The 25,840-nt window shown below is 40.9% G+C and overlaps 1 protein-coding gene across 1 annotated transcript; it reads right to left on the bottom strand.

The window, feature by feature from the left end:
- Nucleotides 1-729: 729 nt before the first annotated feature.
- Nucleotides 730-25,132, bottom strand: CIB2 (calcium and integrin binding family member 2). The gene is made up of 6 exons (XM_073652688.1): nt 24,788-25,132; nt 11,317-11,351; nt 9,123-9,234; nt 5,796-5,943; nt 5,357-5,552; nt 730-1,907 (listed from the first exon to the last, which is right to left on the bottom strand). The coding sequence occupies exons 1-6, from the start codon at nt 24,836-24,838 to the stop codon at nt 1,886-1,888; spliced, it is 564 nt and encodes a 187-aa protein (XP_073508789.1). The 5' UTR covers nt 24,839-25,132; the 3' UTR covers nt 730-1,885.
- Nucleotides 25,133-25,840: the final 708 nt, after the last annotated feature.

The raw sequence follows: 25,840 nt of genomic DNA, 5'->3' as shown, positions 1-25,840 counted from the left end.
CCACTGATCCATTCATTCCCTCAGTGGCTGTTCTTGTTTTTTTTCTGGAAGCCCCAAAGAGAATGAATGGAGCTGCGGTCAGACGTCCCACTTGCTGCTGCATTTTAAAATGGGGATAAGTGTCCTGACAGGGATAAAACTTCCCCACTCTTCCGATAGGTGCGTTTTCCAATGTTCGGACCCAAACGATCAATAAGTTATCACCTATCCTGTGGAGTCCATGGATCGGTGATAACTTGTTTTAACCAAAGAACCCCTTTAATGCAAACTACCGTAATTGTACATCCCAGTTATAGTAGTGCACAGTAGATGTGCCGGAGCCGCCTGACAGTATATGCTCCACTATAACAGGGCTAATGGCTAACAGGTATTTGCATATAGCTGTAGGGTGGGCCCCTAGGGTCAATTCCTCCTGTGGGCCCCAGACACCCCAGTCCGACACTGCATAGGTCTGCAATCACATAGAGTGGCTGTAGACTTCCAGCTTAAGACTGGACAACCTCTTTAACTTAGCAAGGAAGAGCTGTACAGCAGCTGCAGTACTTAGCACTGTAGCTCCATCACCTCATTATCGGTGTGGGCGCTCATTCTCCACTGATCGGATCACTTCTAATGTTGGTAAAACTACTTTAATAAAAATCAGGTATTGTAAGAGCGTTTTATCATTACGATCAATCATAGAAAAAGAAAAAAAGGAATGACAATTGTGGACTGTGCAACAGATTTTTCTTTACTTAGAACAGAAGATATATTTCATTTATTTAACTGAATACGATTCTTGTCAGAACAATGAAACAAATGTGTCCATTGAAATGCACGAAAACTTACAATGATTATAAAAGGCACCTTGTTAACTCCAGGAGAATCTTTAATACCTCTATGTACCTCTATGTACATCCCCCACATCCAGCAATGCCTATTAGAAGTCCACTGATTTGTCACGATACGGTGGAGGTCTTGTCATTTTGTGACCTCCTTTTTCATAGACTGCATGGATCAGAAGAACCGTCCTTACATTCAAGCTAGCCCTTATAAATGTCCTTTCTTCCGTCATAGAGTGAAGCTCCGTGAATACTGCTGCTACATCTAAGAGCAGGTATGTGGCCACTTGGAAATACTTATTCACTGAGTCTTCTTTTGTTGGACACAAGATATGACACGGAATAATTGAAATTGCTATTGAGAACACAAATGGGGTCTGCAGAGTCTTTAACATTTCCTTGAAATACATATAAGTGACTATAAAAAGCCACCAAATGTCACCAAGTTCTAAATTCATGTAATATCTTCATGTTAAGTCTCATTAGATCTTCAAATGATATTGTCAGTACTTCCACTGCTTTTCTCCATCAAGACTTTCTTTAAAGTGTTCCAATTGTTCCTGAGACATCTTAAATGCCGGTCAATGACAGTTCAAAGTGGCATTTCGTTCCAACTTCACCAGCACAGTTCTTTTGTCCACCAGATATACTATAAGCCCTTTGTATTTCATGTTTTTAGCCTATATAGAAAGTTTTAGACTAAGTAAGAAAAATAAGCGTCCAAAAATATTTTGAAGAGGTGGATGAATATATTGTGCAGTTCTATATGAACATCCATGTGTTAAGGCCCCGCATAGTCAACTTTTATATCTTTTTTCTGGAGTGACATTCTATATAAAATCCATCTTTTTTATTTTTTTGCTTTCCAATAACAAAAGTTCCACAATATAAAAGTGCAGGCAAATTCGTCATTCAATTTTAAGAAGACTAAACTTCCTGTTGTGACGTCGGCTTTCTGTTTAAAGACCGCCAAGTAATTTTTTTGCAGTTTGGGAAGGCTGGGTCCTATGGATGCCTGAGATCCAATCGTTCTGAACCACTGATTCAATGAAATCGTAGCATATTCATATCCTTATATGAAAGGTACTAAAAGAAAAAGAAAATAGGTTATCTAGATAGCAGTAAATAGAAAAACTACTAAAAAGGTTTTAAAAAGAAACTTTAATTTTATTATATATATATTATATATTTATTATTTATTATATATAAATTATTATATAAATAAATATATATATAAGAAACTTTGCAATATTTCTTATTAGAGAAATCTGCTTCTTTCTTTTCATGGACTGATCTTGCACTCTGTAAACTCTGTATTCAGTATTAAAATCTGAATTAAGTGAATACATATATTCACATTTCTGAGATAGAAGCTGACAGTTGCTGTCAAATGAGAACTTGCAGCAAAATGTATGTGTCTGCCTCTAGCTCCTCTCCTTCGCCATAGAATCTTATCAGCACCAACTGTCATCTCCTATCTCAGTAATGGAAACTTCTGTATCCACTGAAGACAGACTTTATCCATGAATTGTAAATGTTGAGAATGAATGATCAATTCAGGATAAGAAAGCAGATTTATTTGCTAAGGTATATTACAAGGCTTCTTATTTTCATATGTACAATATTGTTTTTTTTAAAAACAACTCAATCAATCTAAACTAATAGGACATTTTAAAGAATCTCTACATTTTATTTTAAATGAATTAAGTTATTTTGCCCGAAAAAAAAGAGATAATTTTCTGAAAACAAAAAAATCAATATTGTCATAAAGATAAGTCCAAAAATACAAAATAAGTTTACACTAGAGTTAAAAGAACCTGTTATGCACACGCCCGGACAGACTGGCGTGAGCGTGGTTAGTGATCCCACTGGACCATGAACCGAGGATTGCCTGGAGGGGCGTGACTAAGTATCAACTCGGTCCGACCAAGGTCGCCGGCGGCTCAGTGGACTCCGTGAACCAGGGAGGAACCGAGCAGAGGGACCAGGTGCTACTCCAGGTCAGACCCCGGTCACAGCTGTTGACCCACACTGGGGAATACAGAAACAGGCAGGTTAGGCCGGCAAACTGACAGGTGGGTACTGGCAGGCACGGCTGGTATACAGACAGGTGGGTACTGGCAGGCATGGCTGGTATACAGACAGGTGGATACTGGCAGGTAGAAAACGCAGGCAGGATAGGGACCAGTACAGACTGGAATACAGGAACAAAGCCGCAAGTGCGGCAGACAAGCAGAGCAGAGCAAATCCCGCATGTGCGGTAGACGAGCAGAGCAGAGCAAAACCCGCAGGTGCGGTAGACAAGCAGAGCAGAGCAAAACCCGCAAGTGCTGTAGACAAGCAGAGCAAAACCCGCAAGTGCGGTAGACAAGCAGAGCAGAGCCAAACCCGCAGGTGCGGTAGACAAGCAAAGCAGAGCAAAATGTGCGGTAGATAAGCAGAGCAGAGCAAAACCGCAGGTGCAGTAGACAAGCAGAGCAGAGCAAAACCCTCAAGTGCAGTAGACAAACAGAGCTGAGCAAAACCAGCAGGTGTGGTAGACAAGCAAAGCAGAGCAAAACCCGCAGGTGCGGTAGACAAGCAGAGCAGAGCAAAACCGCAGGTGCAGTAGACAAGCAGAGCAAAGCAAAACCCGCAGGCGCGGTAGACAAGCAGAGCAGAGCAAAACCTGCAGGTGCGGTAGACAAGCAGAGCAGAGCAAAACCCGCAGATGCGGTAGACAAGCAGAGCAGAGCAAAACCCGCAGGTGCGGTAGACAAGCAGAGCAAAACCTGCAGGTGCGGTAGACAAGCAGAGCAGAGCAAAACCCGCAGGTGCGGTAGACAAGCAAAGCAGAGCAAAACCCGCAGGTGCGGTAGACAAGCAGAGCAGAGCAAAACCCGCAGGTGCGGTAGACAAGCAGAGAAGAGCAAAACCCGCAGGTGCGGTAGACAAGCAGAGCAGAGCAAAACCGCAGGTGCGGTGGACAAGAAGAGCAGAGTAAAACCGCAGGTGCGGTGGACAAGCAGAGCAAAACCGCAGGTGCGGTGGACAAGCGAGGCAGAACAGAGCAGAGCAGAAGGTGCAGGCAGCAGGACAGGGCTCTGTTCACATGGAACAGACTGGGAAACACAGGAAGATAGTAAGAACACAGGAGGTAGATACGGAGGCAGGGAGACGGGACAAGCTGAACCAGATACACACAAGGTACTTACAATGAAGTAGCAAGTGGACACAAAACTCACAAACAGAAGTACAGAGACAACGAGTTGGAGTTAGGTGCAGGTTCAGACACTGCAGGAAAATGGCAAGTACGGACATAGAGACAAACAGATAACGGGCTAGGACACAGTTCAGACAGGAACTGAACCCGGAACAAGATACAGGAACGAGCCTGGGAACTCAGCCCCAAGGTGGCGGATCAGACTAGAAGTCACAGATACTGGCCTGGGTATACAGCCCCCAGGGTGGCGGAAACAGACAAGATACAGGACAGGACCTGGCAACTCAGGTGCACAGAACACACTGAAAGAAAGTGTTGCTCAGGCACCTCCTACTGGGTGGAGGGGGTTTAAGTATCCAGTGACTCACAGCAATAGGCTGGGGACGCATTAGGAGTGCGCACACAGTAACTATAAGAATCAGGCAGTAACCACGCCACCGCCCTAAGCAATCAGACAAGAGACATGCACACAGCAGGTACTGGAGCAAAATGTGCAGCCTGGACTGATAGGTAAGATGGCGGTCTTGCATGGTGGGAGGTGGTAAGCCATGCCAGCACGCCGCCAGGGATGTTACAGAACCAACCAGAAAGCTAAGCTTCCACTTTCTGTTTTAAGAATACAATTAATGTGATAGTATTCCTATTTCAGCAATTCAGACTCATTAGTTATAAATGCCCACTGGTGTAAATCGATTCGCAGGACCTGGGTCCACTGACCATGTCAGTAATCTCTGGCTGATGGACAGGAGCCCTAAGAACAGTCTCCTAATTGATGACATTCGTGTCTCTTCTTTAGATTAGTCAAGCTGGCGCAATGTCATGTGCATCATGCCACAGCGATGAAGTTGCACCAGCCAGGGCGGATAATCAAAAGAAGAGCCGCAGATGGCGGGAGATAGGTGGCGGTTTTCAGGGCTCCTGTCCAGCAGCCACAGATACTGATGTGACCGATGGAGTGGGTCCTGGGATTGATGCCAACTCTACAGAGCACCCTTTGGCACTATACTGCACCTGTATGTGCTTCTGATTTTACACTGAGGCACAACTTTTTTCATTACATGTCATGTGAGAATCTACAAAAAAAAATAAATAGTGATACAAGTTATTACGGAAAGTATGGTATTATTATGGTATTTTCCCCTAGAAGCATTGCTTGCCAATCACATGGCAGAAAGAGTGCCTAGAGGTTTGTTCTATGTACATTAGCGTCTCCATTTGCTGCCGCACACCGTCTACGTATGTCGTATTGTCTCGCGCACTACTCCATTGCACGTGTCAACAGCTTGATAGAACTGTACATGTTCGTGGTTCTTCTAAGCAAAATATCAATTACCTGAGAAAATCTGGTGCTTTAGAGATCATATTCTCAAAGTCTGCGAACGCCAGTTTTCCGTCACCATCCATATCTGCCTCCTCAATAACCTTCTCACAAACCAGCGTCACCTCTTCCTCCTCCAGTTCTTCTCGTGTCAGCTTATTCAGAGTTTTCTCCAGATCAGATTTACAAATAAAGTTATCTGTGTTAAAATCTAAGAGAGATGGAAGAGAAAACACATTTTGAACAACAAAGGCCAATTTATATGGGCTGAGTGCAACCGTTCAATGACTGCTCATCGGGTATGTGCCAGCTGAGCGGCGGCCATTCGAACAGACTGACCACACTTCTGTGTGCACGGGACGATGGCTAATGTTTAGTTGTCTCTCATGTAACTTCTATATTCATTCAGACATACACAAAGGTGTACAGAAATATGATAGTACATATAAATTACCATAGATCTTAAAGGCATAGATTGCTTTCAGCTCACGGGGAGCCATCTCGCTCATCACAGAGAACATATCCACAAAGTCATTGAAGCTAAGGTTCCCTTCTCCATCTTCAGAAAAAGACTGCACGATTCTCTCCTTGAAAGGATTTTCCTGGAATGACAAAAAGGTCATTTAGGCTTCACTCTGATGTATAGTATGAGCTAAACTCCTTCCATTTTATTCCTCATATATTTCATCCCTTTATAAAGACCTCATGCTATACATGATGTGCTACAGTATGTGCCGCCATATAAGTGCTGTCTGGTGGCTTTTATGGGGTGCATACTGACTTACAATAGAGGCCCCATGTACCCCAGGTCTAGTAAAGCTTTTCTGTCACGTGTGAATACCCCTTATAAAGAAAATATTCAGGTTATGGCTATTTAAGAAAAGGAATAAAGCAAAAATGTCCAAACTAGGTAAAAAGGCAGAAACATATAAAACGGATCGGGCTACGGATAGATACTTCAGCTCCATGCACCAACCAATAGTAGGCCTCTATTATACCTGGGTGCAGGCGGTAATATTTCTGCCTGTTTGGTCTACTTTGGACATTTTTGGCTTTATTCCTTTTCTTTAGCCATAGCTTCAACGCTTTCTTTATAAGGGGTGTTCAAACGTGACGGCAAAAAAATGCAAGCCGATTCTGTGATGAATATCAGATCAACATAAAAGTCCACAAGCATTACAGCATTCTGTTGAGGATTTCATGGAGGATTTGGTGGGTATTTCAGCCTATGACATCAGTGATATCAAAAGTGAAAATCACCACTAAGCGTGCTGCAGAGTGAAAAATCAGCAGCACGTGTCAGATTCTGCACAAAAATTATCCACAGCATCTGGATGAGATTTCTAAAATTTCACTTTGCTGTTACTGGAATCTGCTGCAGATTTTACATCCCTAAATCCTGTCTGAAAATCTGTGTCAAATCACTAATGTGTGAACGTGCCCTAAGAGTCACATGCTTATAAGAGCATTTTAATGTGGTGCAATTTAACTGGTTTAAATATGATCTTTCAGCCCTACTCAAAGGTTAGTATTAGTGAATGCCGTGACCATGGCCACATTATTTTTCTTGGTAATTTTCATACCACATGTACCTGATTAATAGTGAGGCAGTAAAAGCTTACTTATTTCCATGAGGCGTATAAAGTAAAGATATTTTTAGTATACTAACAAAATGCAGGAATAATGGAGGATTTTGAAAAATGTTAGAAATGATGTAGAATCACACTAGGCACAGTCAAAGATGATTTGGATATAAAGGAAGGCGTATCATTAGCAGGAGAATTAAAGGGAATCTGTCAGCAGGTTTTTGCTATGTAATTTGAAGACAGCAGGAGATAGAGGCACACAAAATTCAGGGATGTATCACTTGTCAGAGTGCGTGCTGTTGTTTACTAACTGTGAAGGATTAATCACTAACAGATTGACATTGCTGGACTACACTATTCTGGCAACGCCCCCATCCCCTGTGATAAGCAGCTCCCTGTCCATGGACATTGTATAGACTGAGCCTGGTGGGGGCGGAGTTAGCTTTCTCAGCTCTGCTTCATTCAAAATCTAAAAGCTCTGCGTGTCAGAACGGCTGCACCCAGTAATCTAAGTGACACACCGTTGGATTCAGCATCTCCCTCCCTACATCAGGCTGCTCTCAGATGAGGTAGTAAAAACCTGCTGACAGATTCCCTTTAACATAGGAACAGTTAAAAGAAGAGTTCTAATAAACTGTATTTCAGCATTATGATATCTCAGGGAATGCAGATACTCACTAATTCAGACCAGTCATCAAAGCTTGAGGATCAACCTTCAGGCCAGGTGGAGACAAGCGGATTCAAAATCAACCATTTTTCAATCAGAAAAACAGACAATTTTTCATCTGTATTGTCATCCATTTGATATCAGTAAGTTATCTGCATGTCTGTTTTTAACTTCCGCATGGCGTCTGTTTCATACATCAACATTTTGAGATATACTAATAGATCAAACACAGTTTCCTATCTTATTAATTGCAATAGATCCATGAAAAATGTATAACACACAACTGGTAAGCCATAGGTTTTGGTGCACCCACTGACTTATAAAGGGCTAGTCTGATTCTAAAAATGGATCAAAGTAGTGCATGCTGTGATATTTTACATGCAGACCATAGGTCCGTGTGTAAAAACGTTCATGGGAACTATGACACTGACTTGCATTAGTTCTTGTCCTGACTTTGAAGAAAAATAAATATATATTAAAAATGACATTTATTGTAAGTTTTATATTAAAGGACATGATTTCATAAGCTAAAGCTGCTATATCTTCACCTCTTCATCATGTACTTTGCAGTGGTCCATGCTAATTTTCCAGGAACCATTCTTAGTTTTACAGCATGCAGGGCCATAGGTGGAGCGCTGGTGTTTATGTTCCTAGGTGCTGCTGCTTCCCATGTGTCAGCAGAGTGATTCATAAATACATATGTGTGACATTTCTCTTTCCATCACTTACATAATCAAACAAGGGATAAAACTCTGCTTGTCAATAACATTTATTTTTCTTTCCCTTCTCTTCTTTTTCTGCCTCATTAAATTTGACATTTCAGCCGATTTTTGTCGTAGTGGAAATTCTTAGGTAAGTTTACAAGTTACAGAGTGGCTTTCCTCCAGTCAATATTTACTGCATAAAAGGTTTGTCCAGTGAAAATAAGTTATCACCTATCTGTGGGATAGATGATGACTTGCTGATCCTGGTGTCCGGCCGCTGGGACCTACACTGAGCGGGAAGTTTTTATCCTTGATGGGGAACTTTTATCCCTGATACCAAATAGAGCGGCCAGTTAGATGCTACATTCATACGTTCAGTCTCTATGGAGATGCTGGTAAAAGATGATTACAACACTCTGTAGCCCCATAGGAAATGAATGGACCAGTGGTCAAGCACGTGCACTGCAGCACCATTCTAACGGGGAGAAAAGTTCCCCATTCTTCCTACAGTTGTAGGTCCCAGCAGAAGGTTCCTCAACGATCATCAAGTTATCATCTATCGTGGACAACCCCTTTAAGCTGAAGTGCCAAATATCTATGAAGAATATAATTAGCATATCAAAATCTTTACAAGAAGACCCTTTGTGGTAATGCTATGTAAAACATGTTGACAAATCTGTGACATTCTTTCATAGTCACGGATACATTTTATGGATTTTTCCATTAGTTTATGAAACTTTCTAATAATAAAACCTTGAGAATCGCATCAACATTATTTCCTCCATTCTGTGGCATTCATTCATGATTCAGCAGCTAAATCTCACCATTAGTTCTGGCATATTAATAATAAGTTGCATGGGTAGTTTGACATCAGGGTCATCTGTGTAATCCATTGGAACTATACTAGGAGCCAAGTCATAAAATCTTCCGTGTAACCTGCAAGAAACCCATAAATATCTGCTGTAACATGTTAAAACATATTCAGATGTCATTTATAAGTCATTTTTAAGTGCTTATCATAATCACAGAAAGTTATTGCCTGTGTACACAGCGGAATGAGCCACGAGCTACAGCATGTCCCTATAGATCACCCTAACAGGTCTATTTATCTTACATAATGGGCCTATGTCAGATGTCATCGTAACCAGTGTAACATCCAGTAGATGTCAATAACACAAAAATATCACTGTCATCCACCAGCTGGTTTGAAAGTGTGTCCTTGGATAAATCTTATATGTTGTAGACTGAGCAGCCATAGCACTCAGTTCTTGAAATTGGTGTACTGGAACCTGGTAAAATAGGCAATTGTAAGGATCTGAGTGACTTTGACAAAAGCACATTGTGATGGATAGACAACTGTGTCCGAGCATCTTCAAAATATTAAGTCTTGTTGGGATATGCTAAAATAATTTTAGGGATCTACCATATAAAGAATATCAAGGAAGGACAACAGTTGATTTGGCGACAGGGTCAGGGATGCCACAGGCTTATTGATGTCCATGGGGAGCAATGGCTAGCTCATCTGGTCTTATCCTACAAAAAGCTACGGTAGAACAAATTTCTGAGAATCACAATTGGATTGTTCAACATTGATAGATGGTGGCCTGATGCAATGGGGCGAGGAGTAGCTGCACTGGACTAGTCACATCTCACAATAGTCTCCGGCTGGGTCTTCAAACTATGTTTGCCCTGAAATGCTGGAGCACATCAGAGATAAACATACCTAGTTACAATTGTGCAGCCCGGCTCTGATTCCGTGCTGTCCGTGATTTGAGCAGTATGAATCAAGTGACAGGTTCCCTTTAAAGAATATTCTCCTAACATCTCCTAATATCTCAGGACACATTCAAAAGCATTTTGTACTTCATGTCGCTGATTCATCAAAACTTTTAAGCTCGAAAAGTGACATAAAAACGTTGAAAAGTCGCAAGATGCTTGCGCAATGCACAGGTGCGCAAAAAAATTTGCATTTTTTTGCATTTTCATGCGAGTTTGATTCAGCTCCACCAAAATTGGCAGAGCTAGGGAGGAGCCGGAGTAGGACATGGTGTGGCTACAAAATGCTACTCCAGTCTTTGACTGGAGTAGAATTTCTGGCACGGCGCACGCCTCTTAATGAATTCAGTGCCTTCTACTCCAGCAAGACTGACGTCAGTAAACCTACACAAAATTAGATTGGATTTTAATGTTGTGGCTGATCAGTGTATGGGGTATAAGAACTGCTTCGCCTACATGCCATTATGGTGCGGCTACCTGTAGTCCCTAGGGAAAGCCGAGTGTTTAGGGTATGTGCACATGTTAAGCATTTGGTTCAGAATTTTCTGCACCATTTCTCCATCTCTTGGCAGAAAAAAACACAACGTAAAATACGCACGTTTTTCCGAATTTTTTCTACGCGTTTTTGGTGCAGATTTTTCTCCACTCAATAATATGGGTGAACTCTGCAGCAAAACGTTGAAAGAATTGACATGCTGCAGATTTAAATCTGCTCCAGATAGGCAACGTGTGCATGAGGCTGCAGGATTCTCGAGACTTCAGGATTCTCAGTCACTTTTCTGGTATAAGGAAATGCTTCAAGTTTTCTGACAAAATGGCGCAATAAAAACGTGACAAAAACGCAATGTGTGCACACAGCGATACACAACTCCTATTGAGCTCAATACTAGCTGTATAAATTTATATGCAGTTAAAACTCAGAGCTGCAGCTAATCAGTGAACTCATCGGCTCTGGGCAGCTTGTGGTGTCAACTGACAGACCCACTGAGATCACTAATTGGTTGTGGAGCTGCCTATGTGACGTCAGCGCTGCAGACAATAACAGACACTGTGACGAATGGTGGAGACTCAGTTGCTGGAGCTGAGGAGGGTGAGTAAAGCAAAGTTTGCTTTTTTAAAACAAACTACAGCCTAGGCCCAAGTGTTTTCTGAAAACATTAAAACCCTTTCATTTTAAAAAGATGTAGTATATATAAAGATGCTGTCCTTTAATTTCTGTGTATATGCCTGATCACTACTTACCGGAGAATCTCTTTACGTGTGAAAAATGTACAGTCCTAAAAGAGAAAATTCAAAAGTTTTGCATTAATTTGCAAATAATTCAATAGCAGCAGAGTCATATACAAATTGTGTTATTTATAGTTGGTGCTTCCGCTAAAGCTGCGTTGTCAAAGTACAGAAGTTTAATGAGGAGACCACAGTACGGGACTATCATGGCATCTAATAAAACATATCTAAACATTTTCTCATTCATAGTAAAACATATATAAATATAATTATACCATGCAGAATGTTTGCTTAGTCAGCATTGGGTCCTATTATCTTCTACATCATCTCTAGCTCATAGGGGTCACTAAATAACAGCTTGGGATTACAAGTAGGTCTTGATACTTCCATCCATCAGTGTGAAGGCAGTGCATTACAATTACTTACAACCTCTAAGGCTGTGTGCCCACGATGCGTTTTTTAAGCGTTTCAGCGGCGGCAAAAACGCTGCAGAAACGCTTAAAAAAATGCATGGTAGAAGACCTGCCATGTTCCCCAATGATAATCCGCATGTGCTGTGCACATGCTGCGGAAATTTCCGCTGCGGATTATCATTGCAGAAAAAAACGCAGCACTACCAATTATTTTGCGGAAGTGCTGCGTTTTCGCCGCCATTGACTTGCATTAGAAAGCGCCAATTCCGCAAGACTGCATCTGTACTTGCGTAATTGGCGCGTTCTAATGTGCGGATGGTACCCGGGTGTAGAGGAGAGGAGAGTCTCATCCACACCCAGGTACCATTAAAAAAGCTGTAAAAAAAGAATAAAATAAAAAATAAATATATACTTACCTTCTGGCGGCCCGCGCTGCGCTCCTCCTTGCTTCCCGGCACTCCGCGATGGAATGAAGGACCTGCACTGACGTCAGAGTCATGTGACGGGTCACGCGACGCTGACGTCGGCAGGTCCTTCAATCCACCGCTGCCGACAGCAAGACAGCGCGAAGCAAGACAGCGCGGGCCATCGGAGGGTAAGTATACATTTATTTTTTGACATTCTCTCGGTCACAGTATATAAATCCCTGCCGGTTGCATGGATTTATATAGTGTGACCAAGTTGACAAGCACTTTCCAAGTGATGCTAAAATCGCTTGGAAAGCGCTTGTCAACCCGCATGCGGAAATGCATGTGAAGAACGCTTCACATCCGCATGTCCCTGGCAGGAAAAACGCATGTACAATCCGCATGCGTTTTTTTCTGCCAGGGAGATGCAGAAACGCTCAGGAAAAAATCCTGAGCATTTCTGCATCGTGGGCTTATAGCCTTAGACAGTGTGCACACAAGGCGCTTTTGCCATGCAGATTTGTCACAAAACCTGCCAGCAAAGTGAAAACAATGGCCCGGACTGTACCCCTCACTCAAGTAAGAGCCTCATGACTCAGAATGTTTGCTAGGCCTGAATCTTGGGTACTAAGGGATTGAAGTGTAGAATGCTAGTTTGAGGGGGAATTTTCGGGGGGAGTTAGGATTTATGGGCTTACCTGAATGGTGGGCAGAAGGTTCCCACTCAGGGGATGTATAGGGGATAGCCTTTAGGGGACATCCATTCTTCTGTGGTGGCCTTTGTACATCCCACCCGCCCTATTAGCTTATTTTTACACATTAAATAAAGGATCTGTTTAATCTGTCACAGTGGTTGGTGTAATAGAAGGGGGGTTTTGAAGGAGGTTGGTTGTACTGAAGGATGGGGGGGGGGGGATTTTTTAAGAATTGTAAACTGGGCTAAGTCTCTGCGGGACATTTTGGTACAGACAACATTCAGCTGGGTGCCCCGAGGCAGTGCGGCTGGGGCCGGTGTGTAGGAGCTGTTTTGCTGCGGTTAATAGTTTTTGAACCTTCAATCCCCCTCTCCTTTCTGGTGGTCTTATTGATAAGGAATAACTGTTGTTTAACCTCCCAAGGGTGGTTTGCACGTTAATGACCAGGCCAACTATTACTTCATGATAGTGGTAAAATTTCTTCAATATGACTTGCGTTTGTTTGTGAAAAGATCGGAAATTTGGCAAAAATTTCGCAATTTTCAAACTTTGAATTTTCATACCCTTAAATCAGAGAGATATGTCACACAAAATAGTTAATAAATAACATTTCCCACAGGTCTACTTTACATCAGAACAATTTTGGAACCAAAATTTTTTTCTTGTTGGGAAGTTATAAGGGTTAAAAATTGACCAGCGATTTTTAATTTTTCCAGCAAAATTTACAAAACCATTTTTTTTAGGGACCACATCACATATGAAGTGACTTTGAGGAGCGTTTGCGACACTATTCTAAAAACTACACCTCTCAAGGTGCTAAAAACCACATTCAAGAAGTTTATTAACCCTTCAGGTGCTTGACAGGAATTTTTGAAAAGTGGAAGAAAAAAATTAACATTTAACTTTTTTCACAAAAATGTTACTTTAGACCCCATTTTTTAATTTTTGCAAGGGTAACAGGAAAAAATGTACCCCAAAAATTGTTGTGCAAATTCTCCTGCGCACCCCAATACCCCATATGTGGGGGAAAACCACTGTTTGGGAGCACAGCAGGGTTCGGAAGGGAAGGAACGCCATTTGACTTTTTGAATGTAAAATTTGCTTGAATAATTAGCGGACGCCATGTTGCGTTTGAAGAGCCCCTGATGTGCCTTATCAGTGGAAACCCATCACAAGTGACACCATTTTGGAAACTAGACCCCTCAGGGAACTTATCTAGATGTGTAGTGGGCACCTTGAACCCCCAAATGCTTCACCTAAGTTTATAACATTGAGCCGTAAAAATACAATTTTCACATTTTTCCCATAAAAATGTTTTTCAGCCCCCAATTTTGCATTTTCATAAAGATAACAGGAGAAATTGGGGTCATACCATTTGTTGTGCAATTTCTCCTGAGTAAGCAGATACCCCATATATGTTTGGGCGCATGGCAGGATTCGGAAGGGAAGGAGCGCCATTTGACTTTTTGAATGTAAAATTTGCTTGAATAATTAGCGGACGCCATGTTACGTTTGAAGAGTCCCTGATGTGCCTAAACAGTGGAAACCCCCCACAAGTGACACAATTTTGGAGACTAGACCTCTCAGGGAACTTATCTAGATGTGTGGTGAGAACCCTGAACCCCCAGATGCTTCACAGAAGTTTATAACATGGAACCGTGGAAATAAAAAAAATCAAACTTTTTCCACAAAAATTATGTTTTAGCCTTAAATTTTTTATTTTCACAACGGTAATAGGAGAAAATGGACCCCAAAAACTTTTGTGCAATTTCTTCTGAGTACGCTGATACCCCATATGTGGGGAAAGAAAATACACTGTTTGGGCGCACGGCAAGGTTCAGAAGGGAAGGAGCACTGTGTGACTTTTTGAACGCAAAATTGGCTGGAATTGAGAGTGGACGCCATGTCGCGTTTGGAGAGCCTCAGATGTGACTAAATAGTGGAAACCCCCACAAGTGACCCCATTTTGGAAACTAGACCCCTCAAGGATTTTGAACATTTTGAACCCAGAGGTACAACACAGAAATTGATAACATTAGGTCATCATATTGAATAAGTTGTCATTAGTCTTGAGCGCAAGTGCTTGAGTTTGCATCGGGTACTCAGTTATGCACTAAGTATCGTGGGTGCTTGAGTGACATGCTCAAGTCCCCGACCCGCATGTTTCACGGTTGTTAGACACCCCAAAAAAATATACAGGGATCGCTCGTGCATGGCAGGCAATCCCCACAAGGTTTTTTTTTTGGTGCCAAAGCATATGGGGCGGAGACTCGAGCATGTGACTCGAGCACCTGCAATACTTGGTGCAAACCCGAGCACCCAATGCAAACTCAAGTAGCGAGCACTTGCACTCAACACTAGTCGCCATATAGTCATCATTTTTTTTTCTTTACTTTTGAAAAAATCCTAACCTTAACCCTAGCAAAACCCTAACCCTAGTCAAACCCTAACCCTAGCACAACCCTAACCCTAGCACTAACCTTAACCCTAGCACTAACCCTAATCCTAGCACAACCCTAACCCTAGCACTAACCCTAACAAAACCCTAACCCTAACACAACCCTAACCCTAACACAACCCTAACCCTAGCACAACCCTAACCCTAATCCTCTGCATCCCAGACATACTGAGGGGTGGAATCGTTACACTATCTATATCCTTATATAAGCTTTCTTTTTTTTTCTCTCTCCACGAGAAAGCCACTATCATATTCCTCTGAGTGCGACTCATTTCGTCAATAATAATTCTTTATCTTTCTGACATCATATGTGGGGGGACAGTTGGGGGGCCCCCATAAACATTAGACCTTCGACTGAGCCCACTCATATTGGCGGGTCCAGTTTACATTAGTTTGATGTGTAAGAGGTCCATTAGACCGGAAAAATAGCTTTAAGCCTGTTTAAGAATAAATTAGTATCAGAGAATTTTATCACAATATGATTATAGTGTTGGACACGGCCTAGTAATGTCATTACAGAGCTGCGGAAAGAAAGGTGCCAAGACCCAATGGCCGAGTATTTAACCAGGTAAGTATGGATTTGATTTTGCTTGTAATCCCATGTAAAATACTTTCTGTGTCATGTCTTACAACACACAGTGCATTTAGGGACAAGAGCTAAGGCTGACTGGACTGTGACTGAATCAGACAGGAAGAAAGAATTTGTGAATGATGAAAATAGATTTATTGCTAATTTCCTTTCAAATCCCCTTCTCTTTCCAACAACCAAGAAATGAAATGCATGCAGTGCAACCAGAACTCCCCGTGACCTTAGACGCCGCAGTGTGTTAATCACAAAGATGATATCACTCAGAACACACTGAATGAGCTGCTTCAGCAAAATTGGAGTTAAATGAGCTGGCCAAAAAATGCCTCATCATATTCCAGCAGCTTGCTGATGGAGTGGGCATGGTTCACTGGAACGTGCATGAACTTGGTCTCACAATAAAAGAAAATTGCTGCATCCAAACTTTGGGGATAATTCATTAAACAGTTTTTGGCAGAATTCTGGCGTAAAATGGCTTGGATTTGGCGCATCTTATTCTAAAGCACCCGTTATCAAACTTAGGGTCCGTGCCCACGATGCGTTTTTCAAGCGTTTTTGCTGCGGAATTTTTACAGCGTAAACGCTTGCAAAACGTTTGGTAATCCTTCTCCCATGGTCCCCAATGTAAATCCGCAATTTCAATGCCCATGCTGCTGAATTTTCCACAGCGTTTTTGATGTGCGGAAAATTCCGCAGCATGTCCATTATTTGTGTGTTTACGCATGCGGAATTGCCTTCTCAATGCATTAGAAAACGCAAGGCAATTCCGCATGTGCAAAACGCTTCAAAAACGCGTGTCAAATTCCGCACGCGTTTTTCCGGACAAGGACATGCAGAAATTAAGCGGAAATTTTCCACTTCATTTCTGAATCATGGGCACATAGCCTTAGTGTGCAAAATGCCAGACTTGATTAATTGAATTTTTTCCCACTAATATGCTGAAATGGACAGACTGGAGAAGGAACATCATCTTTCTCTACCCATCCCGTTCCACCTCTCATCATTTTGGGCTCTTGTTACCAGTTTGGTGCCACCACTCTTCATTCTGGCCTCTTCTATTTTTATTCATTACATTGGTGGAGATAACAATATGTTATCTTTATTTTAAAAGAACACACCAATAAAAGAGGAGTAATTGATAATAGTAATATCTCTGCCCAATCAAGATATTAGACACTTAGGATCTGTGTTTGTGGCCTATAAAGCCCAGCATTCAGTATATCAGACATGAGAACATTGATAGAATATTGATAGAAAGGCGATTCCAGCAGCTAAATAGGAAAGGGTTCTTTACAGTCAGAGCAGTCGGACTGTGGAATGCCCGACCACAAGATGTAGTAATGGCAGACACTATAACAGCTTTCAAAAAAGGTCTGGATGATTTCCTCAGTACACATAACCTTGTGGGTTATGGATAATTTAGTGACAAAAAATGGAGAAAGATTGAACTTGATGGACCTAGGTCTTTTTTCAACCTATATAACTATGAAGTAGTCACTGGAGCCCTTATTGGTGTGTTCATTGGTGAACTACATGGGAAGAGCAGTTTCATATATTCTGTGGTATGTTCCACATTTCTGAAGATATATAATTTCCATCTGGCCCTGGAATACCATAGGCAACAATATACTATATAGTTAGTATCTAGGTCTTTTGGTGATATGTTATGTTGGGTTTTCACCAATCATGTTGTTGTGTCCACCTTCTTCACTACTAGGTAAAAATCCAAGACAAACAAACTTATTTCTTTTCCAAAGTTGAAGAGCCTGATTCATTAAGACTGGCATTTTGCACACCAGTATTAATGAAGAGACCGCAGGAATGAGATGCACCTAATTTACTTAGAGGTGCACTAATTACGCTACTCGCTGGGGGCGGACTTCACCAATCCACACTCCCCTCACTATGGTGAAACTGGTAAGGACTGACTTAAAAATGCTAAAAGTTGCAAATTATTTGCACAACTCTGAATTGTGAAAGATCATTTGTGATAGTTCAAGGTGTTTTATGCCAGAATTCGGATGTAAACGACTTGATGAGTTGGGCCCCGTGTCTTTACACTGTAGGACTAGTGACAGCAAGTACAACAGGTCTTGTTCAGTGTGAATATTAAAAATTAATATTTATTTTTAAGCACAATTAATTCCATGGTGCTGTACATATGAATAGGGTTATATATAATATACATAAAATTATCAGACTGGTACAGAGGGGAGAGAAGGGCTGAAGGGCTTACAATCTAAAAGGGTCATGGGAAAGCGACAGTAGGTTGAGGAATTGGAGCAGCTCCAATAGTAGTGAGGTGGCAGTGGGGTTATCGCTGGCCGTAGGCATTCCTGAAAAGAGGAACTTTCAGATTACATCAAAAGGTTCCAAATGTGGGTGACAATCTGACTTGCTGAGGCACTGAATTCCAGAAGATGGGGGGATGCTCATGAAAACTCTTGGAGGCCATTGGGTAAGGAACGTAAGAGAACAGAGGAGAGAAGGTCTTATGAGGAACTGTGTTTTATGTGTGAGAAGATATCGAGAGATTTGTTTGGAGATGTATGGGGCAGACAAATTATGGAAAGTTTTGTAAATCATTGTTAGTAGTTTAAACTAAATTTGCTGGGGAATTCAAAGCATATGAAGGGATCTGCAGGGATGAGAGGCGGAAGAGTAGCAAGGGGGGAGGTGGATTAATCAAGCAATGGAGTCAATAATGGACTGGAGTGGTGAGAGTCCACAGAGGAGGATATTGCAGTAATCTAGGTGGTGGCATGCACTAACATTTTAGTAGACTCAGGGTTGAGGAAAGGATGAATTATGGAAATATTTTTGAGTTGGAGGAAGTAAAGCAAAAAGTGATAAAAGCTTGAATATCTGGCTTGAAGGACAGTACAGAATTACAGATGACTTGACAGATTCTCAGAATCCATACCTCCATTCATCAACGAACATAACAAAACCTGCTAATTGTGCATCTGTATAACAATCCCTTTCTCTCTCTCTCTCTCTCTCTCTGTGTATATATATATATATACAGCTGTGCTTTATTATACCATTTTCCTTCAATTTCTATAGTGTGGAGGATATGTGATTGGCTGATTAGATTAGTTGCTATTGTCTTGGTGGAGGTGGCTGTATTGACTTTTCTTTTGAAATGTGGAGGTGAAGTCACAGGATCTGGACACTCATGATTAGACTTTTATCATACACAAACAGTAACATTAACATTAAATAGTAATGGTCTTTTAGATAACACCATGAAAAGAGCCACAAACTGTTCCCACCAGCCAGGGGTGTTAGAGATTGGCTGTACTTTTGTTTAGTATGAAAATCTAACTTTTCGCATATTCTTATTCTTTTCTGCTCTCATCTACACATCCAAAAGGGACATGGTAGGTGTCACACTGTAAATAACTTCATTGTTATGTGAAGGTCAAATCACTGGTGGCTGCATAAGAACTAGCTGATTATATGTAGGATATAATTAAATATCCTCCACTGTTGGATCAATGCAAAATGCAGTGTCTTCATGCCCAAGCTGCTTATTTTTTTCTTGCTGATTTGAAATATCCATAAACTTTTTCAAATCTGTGGTATGTCAATTCCTTCAGCGTTTTTGCAACATTTTTCACCCATTTAAATGAATGAGAAAAAATGCATATAAAAATGCATCAAAAACGTGTGTATTTTACACAGCATCATTCTTGCCAACACTTTGGTTTTTGCTGCAGAAAAATTTACACATGTCCTATAATCTGCAGTGATTATAGACTTGCGGTAACGTTTTTAAATCTACAGCATGCCCCACAGTATGTGTTGTGGAAATGATGCAGATTGTCAGTTCAGACTTAATTAGGACAGATCATTTTGCACTATCACCAGTTTTAGGGCTCACACAGATGTCCGTGAATCATAGACTGTAATGCACAGACTGACCGTGGCAGCTTAGGTCAGGAGAGCCACAGCCAGTCCGTGCTCGGACCAATTTGCACGGCGGTCTTCACGAGCCCTAACTTCATAACTGTGTGAACATGGAACAATGTTAATGGCCACATGATTATGTGAGCAGAATTGCAGTATTTCTGTTAAAACAGCTCAGTTTTCATCTGCTTGTGTCCTTACCCTAAATAGCACAAGTTTTTCTAAGGTCTCATGCAGACGTTAGTTTTTTTTTCTCGTATGCAAATAATGGTCAGAATTTCATCGTTTTTTCTCAGATGAAAAATAAAATTATGAACGTTTCTCAACCTTCTCATATAAAATAGACCGTGAAAAAATGGCATACGAGTGCTGTCCAATTTTTTGTATTGGCGATTTTGATCCGAGAATGTGATCAAGATCGGACATGTCTACGTAATTTTGTACGGACCACTCCATTTGCAAAATACATGCACATGTGAACATCTTTGTAGACTATAGGAGGTATGAGTTCTATCCATGAAAACCACAGATAGAACTCGTACAAGAAAAACTAACGTCTGAATGAGCCCTAAGATGCTCTTTAACCATTATTAACAGCGTGCTGTTTTGCTTGCAAAATTGAAATGGAGTGGAAAATCAGCGCTCAGTTTGGAAACCATCTCTACTTCATGGTGGCATGGGTTCCAACACATATGACATCTGCAACCTGAAAAAATACCCTTAGGCCAGTTTATCATAAGACAAGTGTATTTGTTAGACCTCAGGTCTAATGACACAGGCTGTCAGCTGCATATATCCTTGACTTACATCCGTGATATAAACTTGGAAATGTGCCTGTACTACGTTGATGCAAAAAAATAGCCTAGGATCACATAGGATTTTTTTCATGGTTTTGCTGTTTTTTTTTCACCAACTTTTGCAGTTTTGGAAAAAATGTTGCAGTTTTGCCACAATTAGGAAATTCTTGACATAATATTATTTAGATTGTAAGCTCTCTTTCTCCTTTTGCATAATAGTTTTTCCATTTGTTTTAACTTTTTGTCATTTTACTTGCTTGTTATGTCTCCAAATGTAAATTGCTGCTAAATATGTTGGAACTTCATTTAGACCTGATACCATACTATAATATTAAAGGCATTGCCTGGAATTATGATAATGGTGGCAGCGTCTGGCCATAAACAATGAATGGAGCCAGGACAGAAGAGCTGTAGTACATAGTGTATGGAGCTGTGCTGTTTTGGCTCCTTTCACTGTTTACATAGGACTGCCACCTCCAGAACTGAATACATCTGATACCACCATGGTGGCAAATAATGGCTCCCTCCCAATCTGATATAGATCTCCTATCCAAAGGAGACAAGGAGAGATGACACAGCTCTGGCAATAGATGCAAAGAATCTTGGTGGGTTTATTCCAGTAGATGTAACATTTTGGCTACAAGTCTTTGACAAGTTTATAGCCGAAATGTTGCATTGCATCTACTGGAATAAATGCTCTCATCTATTCTTGTTGAGTTACTGCATTGGTGGCTACAAATGGACTTACAATTGCCAAAGGAGAGTAACCAAAATTGTTAGAAAAGAACGAATAAAGAATGAGAGACCCAATGCATGTAATCACAAGATCTTCATTTTATGGTCCATGTTATGGTCGCAATTCTCGGATAGACTTCAAGTCTCCTGACCCAAACTAATAGCCTCATATACAGCTCTGGCAAAAACACTGCAAAATTTACATTTTCTCAGATTTTTCTCTTTATAGGTGTAAAATGTACATTGTTGTTTTAGCCTATAAACTACAGGCAACATGTCTCCGAAATTCAAAGCTAAAAATGTTGTATTTATTTGCAGCAAATGATAAAGCGTCAAAATACTAAAAAAGAAACAGTGCTTTCAGACCTCAAATTACTCATGTTTTAACTCAGGAAGAGTTCAGAAATCAATATTTGGTGGACTAACCATGATTTTTAATCACAGCTTTCATGCGTCTTGGCTGCTTTCCACCAGTCTTTCCATGCTTTCCAATAGAAAACTGTTCAGTGGTCTCTTAATTTTTGCCAGAGCTGTATGTCTATGAGGCTGTTAGTTCAGGAGACCTGAGGTCAGACAGTAAAATGGACTAGTCTATATGAGGCAGTTAGTTCAGGTCAGAAGACCCAAGGTGGGGGGAGGGGAATAGTGACAGTAACATGGCTGATCTTCCTGAGGCTGTTGGTTTAGGTCAGGAGATCCATGGTCTGGCTAGGAATTTACGGCTGCAACACAAACGGCAAAATATGTTCATGTGAATGCACACTAGACTAAATCATAGTGGTCCAATAAGATGAATAGTCTCTAAACCACTTCTCAGCAGAGAAAACAAGGTTAAACCATTAGCATTACAACTACGCTCAATCAGTGGCCACAGCGGTCACATGCCACATACTCTACTGGTGTTCAGTGCTGAACATTGGTGCCAGTGGTGGGGAACATTACCGCTATTACCACTGGTTGCATTGGTCACATGTTGGCCGCTAGTAAACAAAGAACATTAGACCCCCCAGGGGTTCAGCTTTAGGTTTAGGGGGGAGAAAAGGAGAGTAGTATTTTTTTTTTGTTTTACATCATTTGTACCTTTTTTTTTATTTAAGTGCACACTATCATTTTAACTAGTCACCTCATTGTTTTGGACCTCACTGTGCCTGAAAAGTAATTGATTTCCTATAAAATTGGTCCTAGACTGTTTATGTGATATAGAGAGAGGGGAATTAATTTTTTGAGCCAATTGACAAAGATGAATACTAGTGCGTTCCGTACACAGCACTGGACTAAATATGTTAGTGCTAAAAATCGCAACAAATAAATGCTTTAATAATAATAAAATAATATTTAATGACATAAACTCTAAATATAAAAGTACTTGCTAGAACCTGAATAAGGCCACTTTCAGATGGCCGTAATACTAATGAAAGCGGCCTAACAGTCATTTGCTTCAGCGCAGGTTTACATTGTATCATTACTACAATATATATTACTGCGCTATGTGTATTATTAACTTCCATTACTAGCAGTCACAGGGTTAATGACCGGAGGGGGATGGGGAGAGAGGCTGTCAGAATGTTCTGGAGGATATGTTATCATTGTCTAGAGTTCCAGGTTTGTTCTCTAGAGTCTCTGGGATGAATAATTCAGGCCTGCGCTAAGGATAAGATGGCACTCTGTATATATATATGGCAAAGCATTGATGGATCTCTAAACATATTATATCCTCTTATCTGTATTCGGCATCCCTTCTCTTCTCACAGAACTCTATGGTTCAGTGACCCCCTGAGAATCACACTGTAATAGTGTCAAGATTCCAGACTAGTAAAAGTAATAAAATCTATAAAAATACAGAGAATGTAAAATAAATATTGAGTTTCATTATAGAATTCCCAAAATATTAGACAACACAATAGAAAACATAAATGAAACAATATAAAGGAGTGTAAAATGAATAATGAGCAGTTAGAAGGCTGCAATGTTAGCCGTGTTCCCCTGAAATGCCCTCTGTAGGTCATGAATTGTGGTCCTCATTCCCACATATTTTCTGTCTGCAGAAATAAAAATAGGTTGTCAGCTCCAAATCATGATCAGCCCTAATGCTGGCGTCTCTAACCCAGGGGTGGATATTAGGCTAAACCTGGTCAGTCATTCATTCTCTACCTGTCACAAACACTTTCTTAAATATGCTGATAATAATAAAAAAGATATTAATAGGTAGATTATGTGCAAAATGTTTTTTTTTCTGTTACCATAATAACGCTCTTCTTGCTAACTTAAAATACAGGCGACACGGCCTCAAAAGCTTCACCCTCCCTAGGAAAAAATAGGGATGCTGCAGGCCAGGCTTCAGAGGACATCTGTATAGGACAACTCTGAAAAACCGCTGTTCACCAGAGAATAAACTGATAATTGGGGACACAACTGCTGGGACCATTAGAACTTGAAGTTTGAGGGCCCCAGTGCAAAGTCTCCAAAAGAGCCTCCAACTGTTACAGGTCTTTTCACATGTGGCAAAGAAACTTTTTGGGCCTGTTTAGTCATCAGGACCGGGTGCGATTGCAACCCCTGCACCCATTATAGTTACACCACTGTGACAATGTATATGTTCAATTCAAACAAGGTGGTGCCCACTGATATCAATGGGTGTCCATAGATGTCAATAAAAGCTGGCAGTCTTTAAGAGCAGAGGGTCACAGGATCGCTGCTCTGGAGATTGGGGGGTTCCATAATTGATAGTAACCCCATTGGGACAAGACTAGCTTAAGATGCCCTAAAAGAACAATGCAATGTTCTATGCCAAGTCTTGGTATGAGCAGTTTAACATATCCAACTATCCACCCAAGTATCACTCAAACTTTCCAAACTGACACCCCAAACCCAATCCCCAGCTCACATATATATTTGTCATGCATTCTCTCTTTCAGCGGCTAACAACAAAATCCACAATTATGCTCTGCACTCACCATGGCCTTGCTACAATCTCACTGGACAATGCCTCTCAATGTTCTGATGTTCTTCTGCCATCCCCTTAGTACAGGATTTATGTCAAGGCCATTTAATGACTATTCTATGTGAGTCACACAACAGTAACATATCATTTCCTGTCCAAGCTGTGTTTGTGCATCACAACAACTTAATGGAGTTTGGATACAGTTCACATACAAGATTAATGGTATCACACTATTTATAAGTGAAAAAAATTATATTAAAAGAGGTAAAATGATATATGGAATAAATAGAACACATCCTTACATTCGTGATCATCATACACTATAGATGTGTGTATTACAAATATGTACAGTATATCAATTATACTGTATATAGATATATATCCATATGATTGATACCTATCCCATATTTTATACATGTGCGCATATATATATATATATATATATATATATATATATATATATATATATATATATATATATATATATATCTCCCATTCCTGGAACCATACAAGAACATACAAATGGCTGTGATGAGCCTTACCTGGTAGGCATCTAGCTGTTCATCAGTAAATATAGTTTGCTTATTTCCCATGATAGATGAGGGATCCTTGGTCTCCTGAAATTCATCACACAGGGAGGAGTAGGATGACTATCTAGTGCAGGCATTGGCATTTACACTGGGGCAATGGGGGGCATTGGCTTCATAGGAAAGCTTCTTTAAAGCAGTAAGGTGAAAAGCAAGGCCTTAGGAAACATCCATTCGCTGTTGTTCAAGGGTTAATGTGGCTTTCATTGAATGCTCAGCAGCTTCTTGCATCCAGATCGTCTGTGCTTGTTTTATGTGCTCCTCTGTGCATCAATAAGAACAAGACACTCCCTCTGAATTAACACATCTCAGCAAACCTGAAAGGAGGCACTAGGGGGCGCTATGAAAGCAGATTGTATATGCAAGATAGCAATCTGCTCAAATGCTGAAGGAGTAAATGTCACTGGCAACATTATCACTGGCTACATTACATTCATAAATACAAATATATAGTGTCATATTACTGGGAAAGTATATTTAATATTATGTATTTTATGTTACAATCAATGCAAAGAGGAATAAAAGATAGCTAATACATTACATTTCTGCTTGATGAAGGCTATGTACCCACGATCAGGCTATAGCAGCGCATTGGACGCAGCGTATTTTTGCTGCTTCCAAAACGCTGCAAATACTGATCGTGGGCACGTACCCTAAAGGGATTGTCTGGTTAAAACCAGTAGGACCGGTGATAACTTGTTGACTGCTGTGACCCGCACAGATTAGCAGAAAAGGGCACTTTTATCCCACTCAGAATATGCATGCTCGACCAGCGATCCATTCATTGTCCATGGGGCACTGCCCTCGAGTTTTTCCAACAGCCCCATAGGGAATGAATGAAGCAGCTGTTGGGTGCCTGACTTGCCACATCATCTTGTAATAGGGATAAAAGTGCCCTATTATGGATAAAAATGCATATGGGCGCGGATCTCAGTGGTGAGACCCCCAATGATCAGCAACTAATCAGTGCCTTGGCTAGGTAATAACTTATTTTGACCAAATAACCCC

This window comes from Phyllobates terribilis, unplaced genomic scaffold, assembly GCF_046119375.1.
Source record: "Phyllobates terribilis strain yellow unplaced genomic scaffold, ASM4611937v1 Scaffold_11__3_contigs__length_659146591, whole genome shotgun sequence".
NCBI lineage: Eukaryota > Metazoa > Chordata > Amphibia > Anura > Dendrobatidae > Phyllobates > Phyllobates terribilis.
Note: the sequence above shows the minus strand (reverse complement) of the source record. Positions and strands in the feature narration are given on the sequence as shown.